The following is a 24,803-nucleotide window of genomic DNA, read 5'->3' on the forward strand; positions in this document are numbered from 1 at the left end:
ATGTATTTTTTGAACATTAATGTCAAAAAAGCTTATTTGATAGCCTATGATTTTGAAGACAAAAAAAAAAAAATACTTTTTCTACCAAAACTTACAGAATTGGAAAATGATCTATTTTTTTAATCTGATATAAGGAAAAAAAACAAATAAAGGACCAACATTTTCCGTAAGGAGAAAAGCTTTTCCAAATTCGAGGCTTCAAAGATTAGAACCAATTTTAATTTTGTAAAAAAAAGAGTTTATAAATGGAGACAGCTTACATTGAATGCTTTGAATTGGATGTCTCAAAAGAAAAAGAAAAAAGAAGTTGATAATAAAAAAAATCACATCAAATAAAAAATAAAAGTGGTGGAACCTAGTGTGCTATATTTCTAGTCTAAATGTCTGATTAAGGTATTTTTCGTTGCTAAAATCAATGTTGGACCCTTGTGTTCTTTTTCTAACTGTAGGCCCCAAATAGAATAAAACTAAAAGATAATGGATGTCTATTGGTTAATTAGACAAGTTTTCTTGTACTGCCTCCAAATTATGGATTTTCGTCCTGAATGTTTTAGTTGTTCATAACAGAATTAATGGAAGAAGACCTAATTTTTCAAAAGATTCTGGGTGTAATAACTTCAAAGCAATTGAGAATCAATCTAGAAGCAAAATAACTTTCAGGCCTGCTTTTGTCATTTAAACTTTCCTGTCGTTTATTAACTTTCTAATCACGTGATAACTATAATTCTGAAGCTTGGTCTCTGCCCACAGGCGGTACGAGGAGCCACGAATTGGGAGGAGTCTACAAATACACTTACAATGCTTCAATTCTTGTAAATGGAGTCAAAGCTCTTCAGGACAGCTTACAACCAGGTAATTTGTGATTTTTCGTTTTATTCGTGTTAGAACTTCTTCAGAAGAAGGGATCACTAATTCTTCTACACAGCTGGATCATCTGGTGGTTATGTTTTTTTTTGTCGGTCAGTGATTCTTTTTGCTGTCGCTGGTAACGTAAATTGACAAATAATCTAGAATTAAACGAAGAAAAGTTTTACCTTGGCAATTGAATTGAAGAGTAAGACTCGAACTTAAAATGTGTGGAAAGGCCCAAAAGAACAAGATGTTGCTCATAAACGTTAGTTTTTGTATACAATAATTTATTGGCAGTGACAACGATCATACCTTAAGACTGGCAATTAAGACCCCGAAATGACGCACCAAGATGATTAGCACAATCTCACTTTCTGCAGTTTGCCTGAAATCTGATAATCCGTTCTGGTGGATTTTCTAAAGACAAGGACTTAAGTGACATCCTGAATTTGCAGAGAATAGACACTGTCCAGATACCCAAACACGAAACTTGAAATTAAGTCTTACTTTCAACGAAGTTTGTGGACGTGCTGATGGCAAGAATTCAGGGACCATCTTTTCTTGTTTCCTGTCCACGTTTGACTGAAGGTGACTTCCGAAAGCCACAATTGTGACACTAGATCACTCCCCACAGAGTATGGTCAAAATTTGATGACCTCCCTCAAAAACCTCTTGATGAAGAGAAATTGGGATCTTATTTCCTCCTCTCCCATTGAGTTAACTTTCTTTTAACTTACAAAAGAGAAAACATTGCATATCATGTATTGTTTTCGGCTTTGGTTGAAATTAGGCAAGTTGTTGTGGATGTTGTTGTGATGGTATGCACATAGTGGTCTCCGTTTTCTTCTCTCATAGGTTGGATTTGGCCCTCACCTCCGCAAGGCATAACTGACAACAGATCTGTAACCTTTTTGTTTTATCTCTAAGAAAGCTCGTTGGTTTTTATGTCGAATCTTAGCTCACGATGACCAACATTTGGGAGCTTGGAAGGGAAATCCTACGCGAAATACTGGTAAGTAGCTGTCTTCTTTAAAAGTTCTTTCACTATATTTCATTTTGGATGCTTCAAAAAGAAGTATTATTCAGACACCTGTAGATTCGGCTAGATCTGTTTGGGTCATCCAGGGTCACACAGACACTTCAGCGAGATACAGCAAGATCAGCGAATTTAATGCTTAGAGCGTCTATATAGAAGTATTAAATAGGCAAGATTTATTCAGTGTAGTTCCTTCAAACATTTAATCTTATTTAATGGTTATGCAAGGGTAGTAAAGCTAAGAAATTGTGGTTTTTGATGAATCCAATATTTTCCAATATAGAAGTTAATTTGCAGAGGCTTTTTTTAAAGTCAACTGGATATAGGCTGTTGGATATTACAGCTTATAAAAATGATTGAAAGATAAAATGACTTTCTTGCAAATTATTAATTGTGAAAAATTGTTTTTTCAAAAATGTTTTTTTCACAAAATCATACATTTAAACAAAAGCACACAGTATACATTTAAACTAAAATCGCACAAAAAATACACAAATAGGTGAATACAATAACTGGGACACTATATTGATGGACGATAACTTCAAATTCTTCCATTTTGTTACATAATGACTGGCAATTTATAACGGAAAATTTCGACATATTATTTTTCGAATTAAAAGTAACTGACCTTAAAAGGGGGGGGAGGCTGATTACTACTAGTCGAACATATCGGAGCTTGATTGAAAGGAACAACAGATGGTATATTTGCATTTGTAGAGCAGTCTATCTCAACAAGGATACGTTGGCACAGTTAACTCAGGTGAAAACAGTCCAATTAAGGCTGCTTTATCATATTTGAATGGCATAGCGCACACATAAGACAAACTGAGTAGTGTCAATAATTGTATAATAACTAGTATTCTTTCGTTATATTGCATGAAACAGGCACAATTAAGCAAAACTTAGCATTCTTGCAAAAAAGATAGGTGAAAACCAGTCAGAGCCATCTATCAATATGCTGCCTTTTGAGAGAAGCGAGAGGAGGTTGACGTCTGGACGGTGCATTGCTGCATATGGGCCAAAATGCTGGAAATCACGTGACAAAACAAAAGTCAAACTGTAAAACTATGAGAGCAGATAGTGGTTACGGAAGATCCCAGAAAGTAAGTTCTGTTTTCGATCAAACATTGGCTTCAATTTCTTTCATGTATATCGTAGTAATTTTTAATAAAGGAAGCAATTCTTTCGCTTTTTCAATTGTTTTTTACCTATTTTATTTGACAAATTTTCAGTGTCCTTCTTTCCTTTAAGATTTGGTTCTTCGTTTTCTCTTTTTCCCACTGTATTTATTGCTATTGTTTGGCAAACCTTGTCAGTTTTCTCCTAATATGGGCTAAAATTATTAAAACTAGAGAACGTTCCAAAGTTACGATTTAAATTATTTGATTGAAATTCTACCATATTTACTATTTTTACCATATTTGACGTCCTTTTAGTGGTGTTAACTCACGTTCAGAGAGAAGAATTTCCAATACACATTCAAATTCTAAAAGATTTCACAAATAATGAGATTCAGGCAGGAAACTAGGCGCGAGCAATTCTTTCCAATTAATCTATGTTTGAACCTATCACTTTATTGGTTAAAAACTTTTCCAACTTCCTGAAGGCATATCTTTTGAGCTAAGCCCCCTTCAAAAATGAAATTTTATAAAAAAAAAATTGTAGGAGTTATTAGCAATAATAAGCGAGTATCGAAGTAAAGTGTTATTTTTTAGTTCAGAAATTATGAAAATTATCATTATAAAAGAGTAATAGGGCTAGAGACTATTGGTCAAAACAAATCTCATCTTCCAGAAAATAGTATTGGTTCGAGTCTTGTCCATTTAAAAAAAAAAGCTTGAATGATAAAGAAGGGTTGAAATTTATATATATTGGTGACTATATCTGAACCTTTAGGGAAAAACTGTTTTTAGAAATCCCGTTTTATTTTACATCAATGGTGAAAAAACTACTAACGAGCACCGCTATGTCAGTTGCAGAGCGTTTGACCAATAATACTCTTAATCACCCAACTGTAAATGAGGACCGCACACTTAACGTTTCTTCCTAGTAATATTGAGCTAATATTCTTTTCGGGTAATACCTGTCGTCCGACGGTCCGCGCTGCTAGTCTAGAAATATATGGTATTTTTTAATGATTATGTATCATTTTTAGATATATGGCATCGAGAAACAGCAAAAGTCGACAGTGGATTATAAATTCAGTGGGGATGGTTTAGTCGTCGATTCTTTAAAAGCGGGAGAAACTCAAAGAATGGAAGTGGCTATCCAAAGACAAGTGGTTGCTCAAATATACTCCAACCAGACTCTTGTACTAAAAGGTATTTATCATTGGCTATCACCATCATTTTATAGTATTTTTTTTGTAGTGTGAAGTTAGGGTAAGGATAGAGAGAATTGAAATGGTGATCGGAAACAAGCTAGTAGCTAAATATACTAAGAAAGAGATTTTAACTGCTATTTATTGCAACGTGTTGAACTGATCTGCATTAAAACAACGATGTGGGCCGTAAGGAAATTTAAAGTTTTATGAGGCAGTTATGTTTTCTGTGGGGGAGTGGCTTGAGTATTCTTTTTTATATAAAATTGGCAAGGTCTTGTCCTACGTAAGAGTTTGCTAGAGAGATCTAAAAAGCTTAGATTTGGTAGATCTTGATCGAGTTTTCGCCAGTTGATTAGCTTAATAAAATCAAGGCTCAAAATCAAAGAAGATTCTCACCGTTACACGAGAACCTTCTCGAGAGAAGACTTCATTCTTTGAAAAAAAAATCACAAACTTAAGATTTTACTCTGCATGGAGCTAAGAGTGCTTTGAATGGGGTATTTATCTATCTTAGCCCCAAACGAATGTATCCTAGCTCACTTAAAAAAGTCGCATTCCAAATTAATATATAAGGATCTAGCCCTAACTTTACGAGAAATTGTACGATTTCGGTTAGGGAACCAGATCTGTATTGCAACGATATATCTCACCAAGTTAGCTTTAGTTAGATTGCATTGTGTTTACGATTCTTTTTAATGTTCATCTTTCGTATTCCCTTTTTGTGTAGTTTATTTCCAGGCAGGAACGTATGCAGAGTCTCCCCCTGCCTGATTTCCAAAAATTTTCTCGAATCTTGCGGCACTTCTAATTCAAATTATTAGCTCTCTCTGAAGAAAAATTCCTGCGTACGCGTCTGCTTCCAGGGCCTCTTTTTCTTTATCTGTCATGAGTTTCTATAGGGAGGCTTTACATTAAAAATATTTGATCATAAGATTGTTTTAGTATTCCAGTTAGACTAAATGAAACTTTGGATTAAAATGCAGATTTTGCTGCAACTATGTGAAAGATACTCATATGGATAGCATATAATGCCACTGCCATGATAGGTTTTGGAATTACATGAAGAATTGTCTCCATAGTTGCGTGTTTTCTCTCTCTGTGTACTTCTCTCCCACAACCTCTCTCTTTATTTCGTCCTTTTTTCTAGTGAGGTCTGTCTCACCCCTCCCCCATGGCTTTGTGTCATTACTAGCTTCTATCCCTTCTTAAATACTGAGCTGAGAGTCTTACGACGGGCGCTTTGCTGCATTTACTTTGTCGTGGATTTTGTTTATTAATCAGCTTGTTCTCGTTCAATCATTTGTAAAATTTCAGTCCTTTTCCGTTACAAAAGCGCTGTCATTTGCGCAGAACTGATTGTAGGCTCATTTTCTAAACGTATAATGTTAGCAAATTAAAGCACAATAATTAGTTTAAAAGTAATTTTTGGATGTTTGGGCTATTTATATCCTGTAGAGCCACCATATTTAAGAAACTCATTTATCACACTATCAGCACCTGGAGCCTTATTTTTTAATCTTTTTAGTACTGTCGCTAATTCTTCCTCACTAAACACATCTTCCTTCACATCCAAGGCATCACAAACTTTTTCATTTTCATTTATATCTTTTCCTGCAACTGTATCTCGGTTTAGCACATTCTCAAAATGTTCCATCCATCTTTCTTTAACTTTTTCCTTATCACTGATTGTGGCCCTATTTCTGTCTTTAACTGGGACTAGTCCGAATTGACTACTCCCTTTCAATTTATTAACATGCCAGTATAATATTTTACTATTATGCCGTCTAGCCGAATTTTCCAGATCCTCAGCAATTTTATCCATGGCCTCCACTTCACATCTCCTTAGTTCATATTTTAATGCCTTCTCCACTTTCTTTATGCTCCTTTTGTTTTCATACGACTTATTACTTAGATAATTCTTGTACAAACCCCTTCTGCTCTCAATTAAACCTAAAGCTTTTCACAAAATGTTTTTGAGATGCAGGGTGGGGGGGGGGGGTGGTGGTAAAATTGAACAAACTGTTTTTATTTGTTTCGATCACACGCTATCTGAAAGTTTAATATACGTTCTACACAAAAAAGGAAATGTTTTAAACGGGAAAAATGTCCCTTTCTACAGTAATTATTTTCGAGTTTTTGCTTAAAAACAAACATTAGAAATCATAAATAAATAAAAAAAAACGCAAAAGGCTAAAACACAAATTTACAAAAAGTTTTTGCAAAAGTTAAAAACGCATTACGAATTGTTGCTATATAATCGCAAATAAACTCACTTTTATTTGTTTCGATCTCAGGCTATCTGAAACTTTTAATATACGTTCCACTTATAAAGAAATTGTTTTAAATGGAAAAAATGTCCTTTTCTACAGTATATTCTCGAGTTTTGCTTAAAAACAAACATTAGAAATCATAGATAAAAAAAACAAAAAAACACCAACGACCAGCTATAAGTCCATTTGCTGTTATTTCCGAGCCTCTAATTTAAAGTCAGCCGGATGCCTTTTGTTGTAGTTTGAAACTCATGATTTTGGGCTTCATTCTCAGAGTCAGTTTACAAGGAAATATATTTGCTATCTAAAATTTTGCCAGCTTTTCATACTTGTTTATTAACTGCAAATAAGTAATGCAATACTTTTGTCCAAATTGTAAGGTCCAGCGGCAATTTAGCAAGAGTAGGAACACATTTTCATCCGTTCCTACTATCTTCATTCAAACCTGAAAGAATAGGCTTGTGCAGTTAAATAGCAACAGTTATTTCTTTGAATAATTCCATGGTGAGAACACGCAACTTTATTCAAATATGCAATGAAAAGCTAAATACAGTAAAATTTGTTTGCATATTTCTAAACAGATATAACACCTGAGACGAAAAAAGAAAAAAAAAGTATTTACCCAAATTTTGAAGGCACAACAAAGAAAAGGCTCAACAACTTGAGCTAGAAAGTGTTTAAAAAGATTTGGTGGCTTTTAAAAAGGCTGTTGGGTAGGGGGACAGTTCAAAACACATTTGGAAACCATTAACCACCAAAGCCATACAGTGTACGACCTTGACGCTTCAGAGCATAGACTACATCCATTGCAGTTACTGTCTTTCTCTTGGCATGTTCTGTGTAGGTGACAGCATCATGAATAACATTTTCGAGAAAAACTTTAAGAACACCTCTGGTTTCCTCGTAAATTAGGCCAGATATACGTTTTACACCACCGCGGCGAGCCAGTCTTCTGATAGCTGGCTTTGTAATACCCTGGATATTGTCACGAAGAACTTTGCGATGACGTTTTGCGCCTCCTTTTCCAAGCCCCTTTCCTCCTTTTCCTCTTCCTGTCATATTTAATTCGATAGCGTCGTCAACAGCTGTAAAGTTTTTGTCAAACTAAGGAATTTTCTTCAAAGCCCGCTTTATTTATACCGCTAACTACTTTCCCGACAAACTCTAGCTCTTTCGCGCGGCTGATGCTCCATATAAATATACCCACTAGGTATTGCTTCCTTTGTTTATTCTTTTAAAGAGGCAAACTATCAGCTAGGACAAAACAAACTGCGAGAAAATCAACGGGCGGAAAGGCACCTAGAAAGCAGCTTGTGACCAAGGCAGCACGTAAGTCGGCTCCTGCTACCGGAGGAGTAAAAAAACCACACAGATACAGGCCCGGAACCGTAGCCCTGAGAGAAATTCGTCGCTATCAAAAGAGTACCGAACTCTTAATAAGGAAATCGCCCTTTCAGAGACTTGTGTGAGAGATTGCCCAGGATTTCAAAACTGACTTGAGGTTCCAGAGTTCGGCTGTGATGGCCCTACAAGAAGCCAGCGAGGCGTATTTAGTTGGACTTTTTGAGGATACCAACTTGTGTGCTATCATGCCCAAAGATATTCAGCTTGCCCGTCGTATCCGTGGCGAGAGAGCTTAAGTACCCTAGTTCACCGCAATTGCATCTTAACCAACGGCCCTTTTAAGGGCCACTAGATGGTTTAAACAAACAGGCGAAATTACGTTAAACAGCGTAGTGTTTTGGTGAAAAAAAAGAAGGTATGACTCAAGGAGGCAGAATTATTTTAAAAATGAGTTAAGATTCGGCGTGGCATTAAACAAGATCCAAACTATCTAATGAAAAGGAAAGGCACAAAAAAGCCAATTTAGGCAAGTGATATATATCCAAAAATACCCCCAAAAAATGAACACTCATTTTTATACAATCCTAATAAGGGGGTTAATGCCAGATTTCCCTCTCACTCAATCCGGACCATCTCTCTTGGCTTTTTCTACTATTAGCCATGGCTTGATGCCCACAACTATTTGATTTTAATTCAAAATCAACGGACATAAAAAAAAAAAACACTACGGGCAAAATAACAAAAAAAAAGGTCGAAATTATTTCAGAAATACGTCACATTATTGTAAAAATGAGTCATAGATTCAGCGTAGCATTCAACAAGATCCAAAACATCTAATGAAAAGAAAACACGTAAAAAGCCAATTTAGGCCAGCCTATTAAGTCCAAAAACACCCAAAAAAATGAACAGCTCCCAATGGGGGCCCACGGACCTTTAAAAATGTTTACCGATAGAATGTCATGAAAAAGTCGAAGCCCCCTTTTCTATTCTCTTTAACTATTCGCCGATAGACATTACTTTCTATGCAATAAGGAAATTGGGACCTGCCTTCGAAACAGGGAACCTTTTTATTGTTTTGAATTGTGGTTTAGTATGGGTTCTTGCTTACCCAATATTTCGCAAATCAAAGCCAGGAGTAATGAAAGCAATTTGAGAGTAGAGCATTTGAAATAAGGTGTTAGCCCTTAAAAGGGCTGTTTGGGAGGGCCCAGCTGATTGGGCGCTAATAGAGAGGGAAACCCCCTTATTTGGAGCTTGTGTACTTTGTTACAGCTTTAGTGCCTTCACTAACAGCGTGCTTGGCAAGTTCTCCGGGTAGGAGTAGCCTCACAGCAGTTTGAACCTCTCTGCTAGTGATGGTGGACCTCTTGTTGTAGTGAGCTAGACGAGAGGCTTCCGCAGCAATCCTTTCAAAGATATCATTAACAAAGCTATTCATGATGCTCATTGCCTTGCTAGAAACACCAGTGTCGGGATGCACTTGCTTGAGAACTTTGTAAATATAAATGGCGTAGCTTTCCTTCCTCTTTCGTTTCCTTTTCTTATCAGTTTTACTGATATTTTTCTGCGCCTTACCAGCTTTCTTTGCTGCTTTTCCTGAAGTTTTTGGAGCCATGGTTAAAAGATACCTTAACGAAATCCAATTATCAAATAAATAGCTTTTACAAAATTCGACCCGTTTATATACCTACTACAGTTCACGCACAATTCTTTTGTCAGAGGAACTCAGTTCGCTAGCCGAAGTATAAATAGTTTGCACTTTCAAGAATAGACAACATTTTCAATTTGTTCGTGATTAAGAACTAGAAACCATGTCAGGAAAAGGAAAAGGAGGAAAAGTGAAGGGAAAGGCAAAGTCCCGTTCAAACAGGGCAAATCTCCAATTCCCAGTGGGAAGGATCCACCGTCTTCTGAAAAGGGCAACTGTGCCGAGCGAGTTGGTGCAGGGGCACCCGTTTACCTTGCAGCGGTGATGGAGTATTTGGCTGCCGAGGTCCTTGAGCTTGCTGGTAATGCTGCACGAGATAACAAAAAAACTCGTCACCTTCAGCTAGCCATTAGAAACGATGAAGAACTGAATGAGCTACTGTCGGGGGTTACCATTGCCCAAGGAGGCGTTTTGCCCAATATTCAAGCAGTCCTTCTACCAAAGAAGACTGAAAAGCCGGCCAAGGCCTAAATTAATCTAACTTTAGCTCCAAGACCTACCCCATATTAACCAACAGCCCTTTTAAGGGCTACAAATTAATTGAATCACTCTATGAAGCTATGAAATTTAGGATACTGAAATGTGAAAAGGAAAACTTTCATATTTATCTAGTAACAAAGGGCAAGAATTTACTGGAGGCGGGGGAGATATTTTCCTTAAAAATTGTTAAATTATACCCCAACATAATCTAAATATATATTTGAGGCTTGCCCTTTTGTTACAATTACTAAAGTTTGCTTTCACATTCATCTCGTTACAAAGCATAGGAATTTATTGAAGGAAAGGAAGCTCATTTTCACCTTAAAATCCAATCGATTATACACAAAAATCGAGGAACTGTTTTTAAAAATGACCAAGAGCCGATTCAAAGACCCTCTAATTCGACTGATCTAAACTAGCCTAGGAAGCCATAGGGTAGTCATCTCAAAGGTAGAAACATTTTGGGGGGCTTATCAATCTGTTTCAGAAGGAATGAAGGTTTTTTTTAAGAAAAAGGAATTAATAAACATATTTTGATTCTTTTTAAAAAATTTGTCTACCTTGGTCCATGACTCTAAAATTTGGCATTTAATTTCTTTTCAGTTTGCGGAGCAACAATATATCTTTTACTTGAAATATAGTTGAATGGAGTCACAATCAGTTGGTGATCAAATTCCTCCTTGATCAAGTAGATACGGCCAACGCCCCTTTATCTTAGACTGCCTTGTGTGGGAAATTGACCAACATTGTTACTATGCACTATAGTCAGCAGTCTAAGGTTTCATTGAATAACCTGACTTGAATATATTATTTTGGTACCCTTAAAAATGATACTTCCGTTTAATAGCTTTGAAAATGCTTTATGAAATTATGACATAAAAGCTATTAAAATTCTTTGGGGGAGACAAATTTGTATATCCATTTTTGTTTATTATCATTTTGATGAATAAAAAACTGATTATGGTAAGCTAGACCATACAATTATATTCTAATAGATACTGGACATGCGAAAACCAAATTATACGTGATCACAATAAATTTAGTTGTGTAATACCGGTACATCAAATTTATGATCGGATACTTAGTGCAACATTCAACAACAATTAGCTTCTATCATTCATTTTTATTTAATCTATTCATTTTGTATAAATGTGTTAAAACTAGCTTTGTTTAAAACTAAACAGCCATTAGAATACCAATCTCGGGGGGAGGGGGGCACTATTGATTTGCGAGTGAGCTGACAGTCTGGCATATTCACTAGTATATAGATCTGTTTCTTATATCATACACAGAAACCAACAGGAAGAATCTCCATGCGATTGATCCCCTGGAAAAATCACGACATGGAAAAGCGTTTTTCGTATGTCAGTCTTGTACATGGGCTCATCTAAAAGATACGTTGTAATAACAAAATTCTCACATAATAATACGCAAAACTTTACATTAAACGAATCTTTGGGTCGCTCCCCCTTTGATACATGTTTTGTCCACTAAATATTTGTATTATTTTCAATATCGTGTATATACTCGTGTTTGAAATATTTACATATAAAAAGAATCTGAGAAACCTAACAAATACATTTGGCAAATAATTAATCTAAATTGAATAGAGCCACGTGTATTGAGAATCTTTGTTGAGAAAGAAATAAATTGTATGTTAGCTTTAGAAAATATATAAAATTGGGGAACACGCGGAAAATTAATATGAAATAACTATATCAAGCAGAGCTAATGAAGTTACACTAATTAAATACAGAGTGATTTTATAACGACTAAAACTATAATACTATAATACTAATATAGTTCGAAAAAAATATAGTTGAAAAATGTGAAATACAATTGAAAAGGCCAAGAAAATCTGTTTAGTATAAATTTTCTTAATAAATATTCTTAATAATATAAATATTTTTCAGCAACGATGTGAATTTGCATGTCTTTTTATAATCGCAATTTATTTTTATCACACAATCATCCTATACTTTTTCATGTGTTAAAAGAAATAGAGTCATATATAACGCGAAGCTTAAAATTGCAAAAACGATGAATGCCAAGTCACTCAACTTCGATGTCTTGGCAACCTCAAGTCTGATACCACTCTACCTCAACTTCTAGATATTGTGCAACAAGGCGGCAAACTATCTGCTGTGGCATTACAAACTATAAAAGCATTCCCAAATGAAAAATATTGCCATTTAAAAAAAATATTTGAAAGTGTTTATCTTCGATTAGTAAAGCCATATGATTCAAGTGCTCGAGGTATAGCCTTTGATTTACTTTTAAATATCGGTTTAAATGATGATTTTCTTGAACTGGTTATTTCTCATCTTGGACAAAAAGGTGAGAAGGAATTGAAAAAAATATGTTTGGTCAAGACTGAGTGATAAAGCGGAAAAGTGTGAAAAATTCCGACTTCAGCTTATTAAAGCTATCGTGAAAAGTAATAAAATAACTATAATGCATTAGCGTTAGATGGACTGTCTACCTCTTTTACAAGAATTTTCCACAGGGATAGAAGTGCTGAGAGCGGTTTTGTTGAATCGATGGAAATTGGAGGCGGGTTTTAGAAGAGAAGCGTCTTTGATGTTAAGTTAAGAATAACCAGTCCAATTTTGATCTGTTGTCTTTAAGTATGCCTTCAAAAAATCTCTGGCACATTTCTATGTGTTTAGTTTTTCATATTTTTCATTTTCAAGGAAAATATGATCATTTACTGTAAATTGATTACTTCTAAAATATCATCTTTTACGTTTGTGAATCTAATATTTTTGTGGTTTATTCAGGCCCAGGCTAAGGCTGAAATTTTACACTAAGCAATTGAAGATTATTGCTAATATTCATGCATACATGGGCTGAGTATATCATAAATCCAAAGGTAAGCCCCAAAGACCCCTTGAAAAACGAAAATCATCGGCCTGTAAATTACTGTTTGCCACTCCCCTCCCCCACTGGTAATTAATCCAAGATTCTCTGAAAATTATTTTAGTTGGCCCTAAAACATTCTGCAAGAAGTTCTGAACTGTACCAAGTTGTGAGGAAAACACTTGAATTATGGTTAAAAACGAGAAATAGAAAACAAATAAATAAAATGAACTTCGCCTGACGATCTTTTGCCATCTGTAATAGCTCCCAGCAGAGACAATCCCTGAAAACCTTTTACTTGGAGCCTCCAAGTAAAGATAAGATGAATGTATCAAAACTGAAAATAAAAATAAGAAATCACCAGGACTAGCGGCTTATCATTATTGTTGATAGAGCCGGAAAGATCTTAATAATAATAATAAAAAAAAATTAGGATGTTTTTCAGGGGACCCCTGAGACATACAATTTGCTTAAAAAGTTATACATGTTTATAAGGTTGAAGACATTTATGTTAGAGGGATTAATTAGTTAGAGGAATTTTAGTTAGTGGTAATACTTATGCATTACTAAATCTTCAGAATAGTTAAATCAAGGTAGAAGTTTAGAAGGTGGGGTTTTATGTTCTGAAATTGTTTTAGCAAGAGCCGAATATCATAAAATTCTTACATCAAAATTGGGGAAATATTTAGTCAAGGACAAAGTAGGAAAATGGCTTGTAAATTGGCAAAGGTCCCTACTAAGTTAGCTTGAGTATAAGAAGAAGGTTTTAAAATGTCAAAAAAAGAAAAAAAGAAAGCGATAAATACAAATCTTTGAGAACAGAAAGCATTGTTTGTGTTTTTGGTTTATCTCAAATTGCTTCAATATTTGAATAAACCTTATTATTGTAGTAAAGACGGATTAGAAAGGGTTTTCGCCGAGTATATTCCCTTGAAATTGCAAAAAAATTTATTTTTTGTTTTTAGTGAATCCCGGAATGTAAAAACTCTTTACTCTGACTAAAGCAATTCAGAAGGTCCAACTCTTACAGTATGTTGTTTATTTTTGTAATTTCTTAACCTCTTGTAAGCTGGCCTAATCTATACCACTTCTTACAGTTGTGAGCTATTGGTGTTAGTGCTGGATCGACTGTTGGCTTCATAGGAGCACAAGAATATTCTCTTAAAGTAAGAACTCTTATCAACAAAGATCACAAAAAAGTTTCCCATTAAATAATCTGTCTAGAATATAGTATTACAAAATGCAATCAAAATATATTTAAGAAAAATGTCCTTAATGAATTGCATGAGAAAAGACAAAGAATGAAAAGGCACTTTCAAAACCATCCATAAACCGTCCTTTCCAACTTTTTTTGCTGGTTGGCTATTCATTGACTTGCTCAGGTTGTATTCTAAAAAGCTCTTTTCTCTCTGTTCTAAAGGCATTATGTCTCTTACCTTAACAGCACATGTCCTTTGAAAGTTTTAAGTTTTAAGATTGCTTTATTTTTCGTTTATACAACCTAATATTTATTATACTTGGCTTGAACTTATTAGAGAGGTTTAAAGCTATGCTATTCATGGCATTTAATTACAATAGAATATGCCGTGACATATTGAACCAGCTCTTTGTTTACGTAACTTATGCAATTTGATTTCTGTGAACAAAATATATTGCTAGTTTATTTTTAATATATGATAGTGTCGCATTAATACCATTGTGTTTTATTCCAATTGGTTTTTGCAGTTAAGCTAATTATTTACTTTGTAATTTGAAGAGCTCTTGGATATTTTTCAGTTTCCTGATTTCTTTCTTTTGAGTATTTTTTTTTTAATTTTTACCCCATTCTAAATAACTAGTTTATTCACGAAGGCGATTTAATTCCACCTTTTAAGGATTTTCTGCCAACCTTCAAGGAAAATTTTATGCGTCTGAACCTAGTATTAGCGCTGAAAAGTGCCAAAAAAGAGTAGAAAATACTGTAGATAAGAAAACTCACTTGCTCTCACCAAAAGGCTAAAAGGCCGTCTCACAATTAAAGCATATTAGAACAATATAAATTTTTGTGGCGGTTGATTTTCCAACCGCCACACCAAGGATATTACCTTTGCAAAAGTAAACAACAAAAATTTTAGGTCGAGGTCGCAATACTTAATCTGCATCTCAACTTGATAAAAATAAATGTGGTTCCTCTTTAAATAGACGCTGTTTGAATTGTAAGCCATTATTATTGATTTTTCTTTGGGTTCAGCCAGGGTACTCTGAATGATTTAGAGTATGCTTGGAAAGTATGTGGGAGGGGGGGGGGGTTGCCGGATACTATGGATATATAAACAAATAAATTAAAGAGAAATTTGTCGGTAATTTTGAAGTAAACCTTAACAGGGTCTTAACCTTAGCCTAAATAGAAAGTTGATGATAAGGACCACAAGGTACATCAACACAATACACAGTAAAAACATATATAAGCACAAATTCACGAGTTTTTAGTTCTTTTTTTTATGCATGCAGCATATAAAAACTAATGCTGGAATACATTTTCTTTGAAGCAAAGCATGCAGTTTTATTTACCCTTCGGCTTTCCTAGAAATGGCTCACTAATTGCCATATTTCGTGATATCCCTCCACCATATCGGTTAATAACGCTTCCGAGAGATTTTATCGTTGGTAATTAAATTTGAAAGTAGGTTTTTCTTGGGTTTACCCTGGATACTCGTCATAAGAAATTGAATTAATAAAAAAAAATTACTGAAAGTAAGGGGCAACGTTAAAACTCAAAACGAACAGAAATTATTCAGCATTATAAGAAGTCGCCCCCTTCCTCAATACATTGCTCTTTACGCTAAAGTTTTAGTAAAGTTTAGTGATCGTTTTTGAAATAAGGCCAGTAAATCTGAGTCACTCTTCATGAAAAATTCCCCTCTCCCTCAGGGGAAGTTTTTCCGCGGTAAAATACATACCCACCTCTCTGCAAAATTCCCTTGAGACAGTTCCATCCTCGCCAAAAATTTCTTGTGGACGTTTCAGCGAGAAAAATCCACCTGAAATTACTTTCTTTTGAAATATACGTTAATTTATAACAGTTTTCTCGATCACTTCGGAAATCCCTCTCCCTCTATGGAAATATTTTTCAATAAATGTAAATACGCTGAAAATACCCCTGATGATTCCCATGCCATCTCCACATGCAAAATTCAGTTGGTAAAAAGAAAGTAAGACAATAAAAAATAATTTCGTGCAGGAATTCTGTCAATTTCCCCCAATGTAAATTTTCGCCTGAAAAGTTAATCCCCTGTCAATTATTCTCTCCACTGAAAATCCTCCGTATGGAAACGAACTCCAATCATCCCACCCCTATCATAAAATGTACTAATTTCCAAATAACAAATACCATACGTAAACAATGGGCAAAATTCTGAATTTACAGCCGTTTCCCCAGGGACATCGGGGGGGATCACTCTTGCAAGCAATAAGGATGAATCCTGTAGATACTGGTTACTGATGATGACGGCTCAGCTTATTGGGCCAACCACATAGTTGGAGAAAACATTGTTCTTTACCCTGCTATTAACAGGTTTCTGGGCTTCAGGGGGGGGGGGTACTATTATGTTCTTGAGGAACTATCTATCTGGAAAAGGTTTGGGATGATATCCTGGTCATAAATGAATGTGAAACTCCTGAGTTCTCTTATCACTCTATTTCCAACGATGCCCTTTTCGAATGGATTACTAATGAAAACTGGCTGGCTCTCAAGGGAAACAATGACATTAATTTTGAAGTCTCTAACTTCCGAAATCTGATTAAAACAAAATGCATAGATTCCTTTAAGTTTAAAAAAAACGTGGGGCGTAACAGATTATACCAAAGAGACTGGGAAACTCATTAGTGTTAAATATTAGGTAATTTAACATGGTGAAAATTCCCTAGCACCACTAACATTACAGCGTCTGGCGACATCTTTAAAAGAATGAAAAAAAAAACCCATCAAAGCCAGCTGGATAATTGACAGAACTAATTATAGTGTTACAGGACCAAAGCTGAAATTTCTCTTGAAGTACCTTAAGAAATTTCTCTAAAGTACCTTATTATCTAATCGGCATTGTTTTTATGGCACTTAGTATTAACCAACTGACATATAGCAACCACAAATTCTGTCGGTCTGTTGGTCCCGGTTTTGCTACTTTAGGCACTTCCAGGTAAGCTAGGACGATGAAATTTGGCAGGCGTATCAGGGACCGGATCAGATTAAATTAGAAATAGTTTTTTTTCCCGATTTGACCATCTGAGGGGGAGTGGGGGGCCGGTTAATTCGGAAAAAATGAAGCATTTTTAACTTACGAACGATTGATCAGATCTTAATGAAATTTGATGTTTGGAAGGATGTCGTGTCTCAGAGCTCTTATTTTAAATCCTGACTGGATCTGGTGACATTGGGAGGGAGTTTGGAGGGGGAAACTTAAAATCTTGGAAAACACTTAGAGTGGAGGGATCGGAATGAAACTCGTTGGGAGAAATAAGCACTAGTTCTGGATGCATGATTGACATAACTGAGACAGATCCGCTCTCTTTGAGGTAGTTGGGGGGGGGGGGTTAATTCTGAAAAATTAGAAAAAATGAGGTATTTTTAACTTACGAACGGGTGATCGGATCTCAATGAAATTTGATATTTAGAAGGATGTCGTGTCTCAAAGCTCTAATTTTAAATACCGACTGGATCTGGTGACATTGGGGGGAGTTTGGGAGGGAACCTAAAATCATGGAAAACGCTTAGAGTGGAGGGATCGGGATGAAACTTGGTGGGAAAAATAAGCAGAAATCTTAGATACGTGATTTGCATAATTGGAACGCATCTGCTCTATTGAGGGGGGGGGGGTTAATTCTGAAAAATTAGAAAAAATGACGTATTTTAACTTACAAAGAGTGATCGGATCTTCATGAAACTTCATATTTAGAAGGACCTCGTAACTCAGATCTCGTGTTTTAAAACTCAACCTGATCTAGCGTCATTGGGGGGGGGGGGGGGGGTCAGTTGGGCGGGGACCGGAAATCTTAGAAAATACTTAAAGCGGAGAGATCAGGATGAAATTGGATGGGAAGAATAGAAACAAGTCTAAGATACGTGACTGACACAACCGGACCGGATCCGCTCTCTTTGGCGGAGTTGGGGGAGGGGGGGGTAATCCAGAAAATGCGGCATTTGTAACTTACGAACGGGTGACCAGATCTTAATGACATTTGATATTTAGAAGGATCTTGTGCTTTAAAGCTCGTGTTTTAAATTCCGACCAGACCCTGTGACATTGGGGGGAGTTGGAGGTGGAAAACGTGAAAATTAGGTCATTTTTATCCTAAGAATAGGTGATTGGATCTTAATGAAACTTGATATATAGAAGGATATTATGTTTCAGATGCTCCATTTTCGACTCGAATTGGATCCGGGGACATAGGGGGTTGGAGGGCGGAGACAGAAATCTTGGGAAACGCTCAGAGTGCAGAGATCGGGATGAAACTTGATGGGAAGAATAAGCACAAGTTCTAGATACGTGATTGACATAATTGGAACGGATCCGTTCTCTTTGGAGGAGCTGGGGGGTGTTATTTTGGCAAATTTAAAAAAATTGAGGTATTTGTAACTTAAGAACGGGTGACCGGATCTTAATGAAATTTGATATTTTGAAGGAATTCATATATCAGAGCTCTTATTTCAAATCCCAACTAGATCTGTTGACACCAAGGGGAGTTGGAGGGGGAAATCGGAAATCTTGGAAAACGCTTAGAGCGGAGGAATCGTGATGAAGCCTGGTGGATAAAATAAGAAAATGCCGTAGATACGTGATTGACGTAACCGTACTGGATTCGCTATCTTTAGGGGAGTTGGGGGGAGGGGGGGGGGGGGTTCAGTGCTTTGGCGAGTTTGGTGCTTCTGGACGTGCTAGGACGATGAAAATTGGTAGGCGTGTCAGGGAGCTGCACAAATTGACTTGGTAAAGTCGTTTTTTCCAGATTCGACCATCTGGAGGGCTAAAGAGAGAGGAAAAATTAGAAAAATGAGGTATTTATAACTTACAAGTGGGTGATCGGATCTTAATGAATTCTGATATTTAGAAGGACATCGAGACTCAGAGCTCTGATTTTACATCCCAGGAAAATTGGAATACCTGGGAGGATGTAAAGAGGGAAGCTTTGAATAAATTGGGATGGGAGAAGAGCGTTTGAATAAATTGGGATGGGAGAAGAGCGGTTGTTCTCAAGTGGCTTGGTGCTGCAGTGAGTTGTTAGAAGTAGTTGTATTTTATGTCAAAATCAAATCTTCGCTAAGAAGGCCTGGATTAGCGTGGAAAAATTTCGGCAGGTCTAAGTAGGCTTTTCAACTTTGAGCAGGCCATTTCATTCCTGATATTATGCCACTTCCTTTACACTTTCTAACATTTATTGTGTCCAAAATAACACAAGTGGTCAGATCACCGAAGTTTAGATGGAGTTGGTGATTTTCAGTTTTCCAAGGGAAAGAAAGGGTTTCCCCCTTGTGAAAAAAATCTTTTGTAAACTACGAATACAATGCACAGGACCCTCCAGCTTGGATACGGCCTTGCCTGTTAATTTTATAATCGTTAGTTGTCATCTTTGGGGATCAATAAATTTGTAATGTTTGAGTTTTTTCAGACGAAAAGCTTTGTAAAATTTAACTAATTAGCTTCGGTTATTCATTTATTTGGCTCAATGTGGGTACATAAATAAAAATTTATTGTCCTAAAAACTTCATAACCTGAAACGACCAAAAGAGAAATACAAGGAAAATCCTTGTTCTCAGCCAGCTAAGATGGGCTAAACGGGCAAAAAGGTATTTCTATTCTGATGACCTTGCTAATTTAAAGTGTACCTAATCTTTTAATTTAGTCTATGTGGTGTAATCGATTGTCTCAAGGCGATTTGTTTTAATCATGTATGCTTGCAGGAGGAGAGGGTCATGGGACCATGTAACATCGAAGTACCAAAATGTTAAAAATTATTTTTCGTTGCCTATAACAAATAATCATACATATTACGTATGAAAATATACCCCCTCCCAAGGACACCCTTATACTCATTGCTCCAAAACACTTATATATAATTTATTGGGTTGGGTTCTCTTCTGTATTACTATCACCCATTCCGAAACTAATTTTAAAAATGTTAATAAAAAAAAGGCTTAAAGAAATTAATAAAACAAATTCATATAAATTACAAAGAAAATTTTGCAGCTATTGATAATGCTAAAATTAATACTGTAATAATTACACCCCTTTCCCCTCTCTCACAGTTCAAGTTTTCAGCTTCGTCAGTCAACTTTGAAGATGGGTCATTGCTGGCTGATGGCTTACAACCAAGTTACCGACTTTCTTCATATTTCCAAAAATGATTTTGTCATCTTTTTTACTATTTGGTAGAGCTAATTAATGCTATAATACATGTTTGATTATATTTTAGTTGTTAAATGATCTTACTCTTTTGATGCCAATTTTTTAACAACACCCTGTTTTAATGGTCTCTTTAGGAATATTCAAGAGTACGTTTTAGAATATTCTTAGATTTCCACAAATATTCCAATTAGAAGTGACCGATTTTTCGGCTTTGAACTCACTTCCGAAGCAAAAAGCTACTCCTATAAGTTATCAAACTTAAAACTGAAAGAATCGCTTCACCAATTGATTGCTTCAATAATTATATTGGAAATATTGGTCTATTTTATCATTTTACAATTAGTATTCATAAAATGATCGATTGATTGTTTAATTTTGCGCAAAGATGTGGTATTTCTTTTTCTATAAAAAAAAAAAAAAAAAACAGTCAAGGACTATGGTTTAGAGCAAGATCGCCTTTTCAATTGACTCAATCATTTTATCAGGGTTCCTTGAATAATTCCTTTCTTTAGGATCGGCAAGTAGCAAGTACACGATAATCTATAAGTATACAAAATAAGAAAGTTTCACTTAAACAAGCTAACAATTTTTATTAAGATGAAGAAAATAAAGTGTATGATTCTTTTTTTTGTTTCTTGACTCAGGAAGCGGCTCCTTGGCTGAGGAGGAGAGGCCACACAAGAAGTAGAAGAGCTTAGATGAGCAGTAAATTCGCTTAGGAAGGGATGAGCCAAAAATATAATAGATTTGAAAATGTTAAGGGTTCCATTTCTTTTAGAACATAAAAAGGGGAGATAAAAAAGAATAAATACCAGTTTTACTGAAAATTATCTTTACTTAAGGTTGAGAACCCTTGGTTTTTACTTAAACTTTATAATTATATGGGCCACGTCTGCTGCAACGCCTTTTTCTGTGAAAATAAATGCTATCACACAAAAAGACGGCAACAGTATACAGACCTCACAGATATTATAGTTTCGAAATTTACTGCTCAGCTTTCTTAATTTTCAACCTAGAAAAGAAAAATGACGTTAATCAATTGGAGATAAAAGGTAGAGATGGAGATAAAATCAGCTTTTTGAATCTAAATGTATTTGGAAAACTTCCCTGAAAATCAGGATAAAGGTAAAATTAATGGAGATATTTTCTGGTTTGTATTTCTGTATGGGTCAGAAGTAGAAGTATGGTCACAAACGGGTCACAAACAAGCTAATTATTAGAATTTCTTTTTTTTTTTTCTATTCAAATATTGGTAATTTTAACAAAGATTATGTGAAAAGTTTCTTAGTCTTACATTCAAAAGGTTCTTGGACTATTTTTGACGTAACGCCTTAAATTAGGTATTCTTGTCTTACACCACACTGCCGTTCTATGACGAACAAATAAATTTTTAAGTGGGGATAAATCCATTCATCTACAGTAAAAAAAAAAGAAAGAAAAAAAAGTCCAGATATTTCTGTCACATATACAGCGATCGTCATCAGTAGAATTACTACTGATGACGATAGCTGTTTATGTTATTTTGTAGCTTAAATCACTCTGTTTTGTCCTAGCACGTCCAGAAGCACTGAACTTGTCACAGCACTAGAAATCCCCCCCAGCTCCCCCAAAGAGAGCGAATCCGATCCAGTTATGTCAATCACGTATCTAGACCTTGTTCTTATTCTTCCCATCAAGTTTCATCCCGATCCCTCCATTCTAAGCGTTTTCCAAGACTCTCTCCCTCCCAGATGGTCGAATCGGGGAAGAGACTTTCTATTTAATCTGGTCTCGTCCTGGTCGGGCCTGCCAACTTTAATCGTCCTAGCTTATCTGGAAGTGCCCGAACTGGAAAAACGGAACCGACAGACAGACCGATAGAAATTGCGATTGCTATATGTCACTTGGTAAATGCCAAGTGCCATAATAACATATGAAAGCTTATAAATCATGTTAGGTTTCCAAGTATGTAATCAGTGGCATTGGACTATAATTATATATATATATATATATATATATATATATATATATATATATATATATATATATATATATATATATATATATATATATATATATATATATATACTAGCTATTGGGGTGGCGCTTCGTGCCACCCCAACACCTAGTTGGTGGGGGCGCTTCGCCCCCCCCCCCCCCCCCCGCGTGCGTAAGTCGTTACGCGCCATTGTAGTTATGTCCCTATGTCCCACCTGTGAATGTATATATATATATATATATATATATATATATATATATATATATATATATATATATATACTACGTAAAACTTACGTAAAACTTGTTTTTAACTACGTAAAACTTGCGAATATACAACATTCTTTACTGTCCCATTGTCTGTGCATATAAATAGATTGTCAGGTTTACCAACTCTTGAAAATGCAACATATAATGGTCCATGGGAAAACAATCCGTATTCAGATCTATACCTCGTGATTGCTAATCGAACATTCCCTGTATCCCCGTCGTCATTTATATATCCCCCTGTGCTCCCCAGCGTCCCCGTTGTAGTTGTGTCCCTATGTCCCGGTCGTCATTTATATTCCCTGTGTCCCGGTCGTCATTTGTATCCCGTTGTCCCGGTCTGTATATGCATTCGTTTTTGAAATGGTATATGATGAAATAAATTTTTGTATTTTTCCCCTTTTTTTCTTTTTAGTTTTTTTTTGGTTTTTACTTTTTTTTAGTTTTTTATTTTTTTAGTTTTGTTTTTCTCCTTTATTTTTCATTTTTTCCTTTTTTTTCCTTTTTTTTTAGTTTTTTTATTAGTTTTTTTTCTTTTTAGTTTTTTTTGTAGTTTTTACCTTTTTTTTAATTTTTATATTTTTTTTTACTTATGTCCTGGTCGTCATTTATACTCCGTGTCCCGGTCGTCATTTGTGTCCCGGTGCTTTGTTGATGGTGATTGCTAATCGAACATTCCTTGTGTCCCGGTCGCTTTCTCTTTGAGTGTCCCGATGTCCCGGTCGCTTTCTCTTTGAGTGTCCCGATGTCCCGGTCGCTTTCTCTTTGAGTGTCCCGATGTCCCGGTCTGTAATTTCGTCAGTCGAAAACATGACGTCAGTCAACACACAAACATGACGTCAACCGACAGACAACTTATTTTTATATATATCTATATATTATATATCTATCTATATATATAAAAATAAGTTGTCTGTCTGTGGATCTGTGGATCAGGTGACGTCATGTTTCTGTGTCGGCTGACGTCATGAAATTAGTTGTCGTCATGTTTGTTATGACGATGCTTAGTATATTGTAAAACACATTAATTTGGTTAATAATATACCATTTAAAACACCAAAATGAACATGATGGAGTAGTCACTCGGTGAGAGAGGGTGTCAGAACGGAGAATGAAGGTCCTAGGTTCAAATCCTGGTTAGGCTAAAAAAGGTAAAAAACTAAAAACTAAAAAAAAACTGAAAAAACTGAAAAGCCGGGGTGCACAGGGGGATATATAAATGACGATGGCGAGGGAATGGTCGATTAGCAATCACCATCAACAAAGCTCAAGGGCAATCATTAGAATCATGAGGTATAGATCTGAATACGGATTGTTTTCCCATGGACCATTATATGTTGCATGTTCAAGAGTCGGTAAACCTGACAATCTATTTATATGCACAGACAATGGGACAGCAAAGAATGTTGTATATTCGCAAGTTTTACGTAGTTAAAAACACATATATATATATATAATATATATATATATATATATATATATATATATAAATATATATATATATATATATATATAAATATATATATATATATATATATATATATATATATATATATATATATATCTATCTATATTCACAGGTGGGACATAGGGACACAACTACAATGGCGCGTAACTAATATGGCGCGTAACGACTTACGCGCGCAGGGGGGCTTGGGGGGGACATAGGGACACAACTACAATGGCGCGTAACTAATATGGCGCGTAACGACTTACGCACGCGGGGGGGGCGCGAAGCGCCCCCACCAACTAGGTGTTGGGGTGGCGCGAAGCGCCACCCCAACAGCTAGTATATATATATATAAATAAGTTGTCTGTCTGTGTGTCTGTCTGTGGATCAGGTGACGTCATGTTTCTGTGTTGACTGACGTCATGAAATTAGTTGTCGTCATTTTTGCTTTGACGGTGACGTCATTCAAGATATTTAAGACATATGTTCACGTAAAAATCTATTAATGTTTAAGTTTACAATGACTGATGAACTTACCATGGCAAAAGCCGATGAAGATGCTCAAAGAGTCTATGCCAAAAAACTTGCTGCTGATAGAGAAAGTCAGAAAAGAAATCGTGCCGAGGAACTACCAGAGCAACGCAAAAGCAGACTTGCTGCTAAAAGAGAAAGTGAAAAAAGAAGGCGTGCCGAGGAATCAAAAGAACAGCAAGGAAACAGGCTTGAGGCTGATAGAGAAAGAAAGAACAGAAAGCGTGCCGAGGAATCAAAAGAACAGCAAGGAAACAGGCTTGAGGCTGATAGAGAAAGAAAGAACAGAAAGCGTGCCGAGGAACTACCAGAGCAACGCGGAAGCAGATT

At 35.8% G+C, this 24,803-nt stretch overlaps 2 protein-coding genes and 1 long non-coding RNA gene across 5 annotated transcripts in view; 1 reads left to right on the plus strand and 2 right to left on the minus strand.

Annotated features, from left to right (window-relative positions):
- The window catches only part of LOC136036326 (TATA-box-binding protein-like), a 166,796-nt gene that overhangs the window by 130,022 nt on the left and 11,971 nt on the right, over positions 1-24,803 (plus strand). For 2 of the 3 annotated variants that reach the window (XR_010619696.1, XR_010619698.1), the window contains exons 4-5: positions 751-852; positions 4,041-4,206. The gene's annotated coding sequence lies outside the window, so the exon portion shown is untranslated. Of the gene's footprint in view, positions 1-750; positions 853-4,040; positions 4,207-13,966; positions 14,036-24,803 lie in introns of those variants that run through there. The other variant, XR_010619697.1, reaches the window with a different exon arrangement.
- Positions 1-24,803, minus strand: part of LOC136036330 (uncharacterized) — a 350,999-nt gene that overhangs the window by 77,761 nt on the left and 248,435 nt on the right. The window lies entirely within an intron of this gene.
- LOC136036328 (histone H2B) lies at positions 9,066-9,532 on the minus strand. The gene has a single exon (XM_065718485.1). The coding sequence runs from the start codon at positions 9,435-9,437 to the stop codon at positions 9,066-9,068; it is 372 nt and encodes a 123-aa protein (XP_065574557.1). The 5' UTR covers positions 9,438-9,532.

The sequence above is a fragment of the Artemia franciscana genome, chromosome 15 (assembly GCF_032884065.1).
Source record: "Artemia franciscana chromosome 15, ASM3288406v1, whole genome shotgun sequence".
In the NCBI taxonomy this organism is placed as follows: Eukaryota; Metazoa; Arthropoda; class Branchiopoda; order Anostraca; family Artemiidae; genus Artemia; species Artemia franciscana.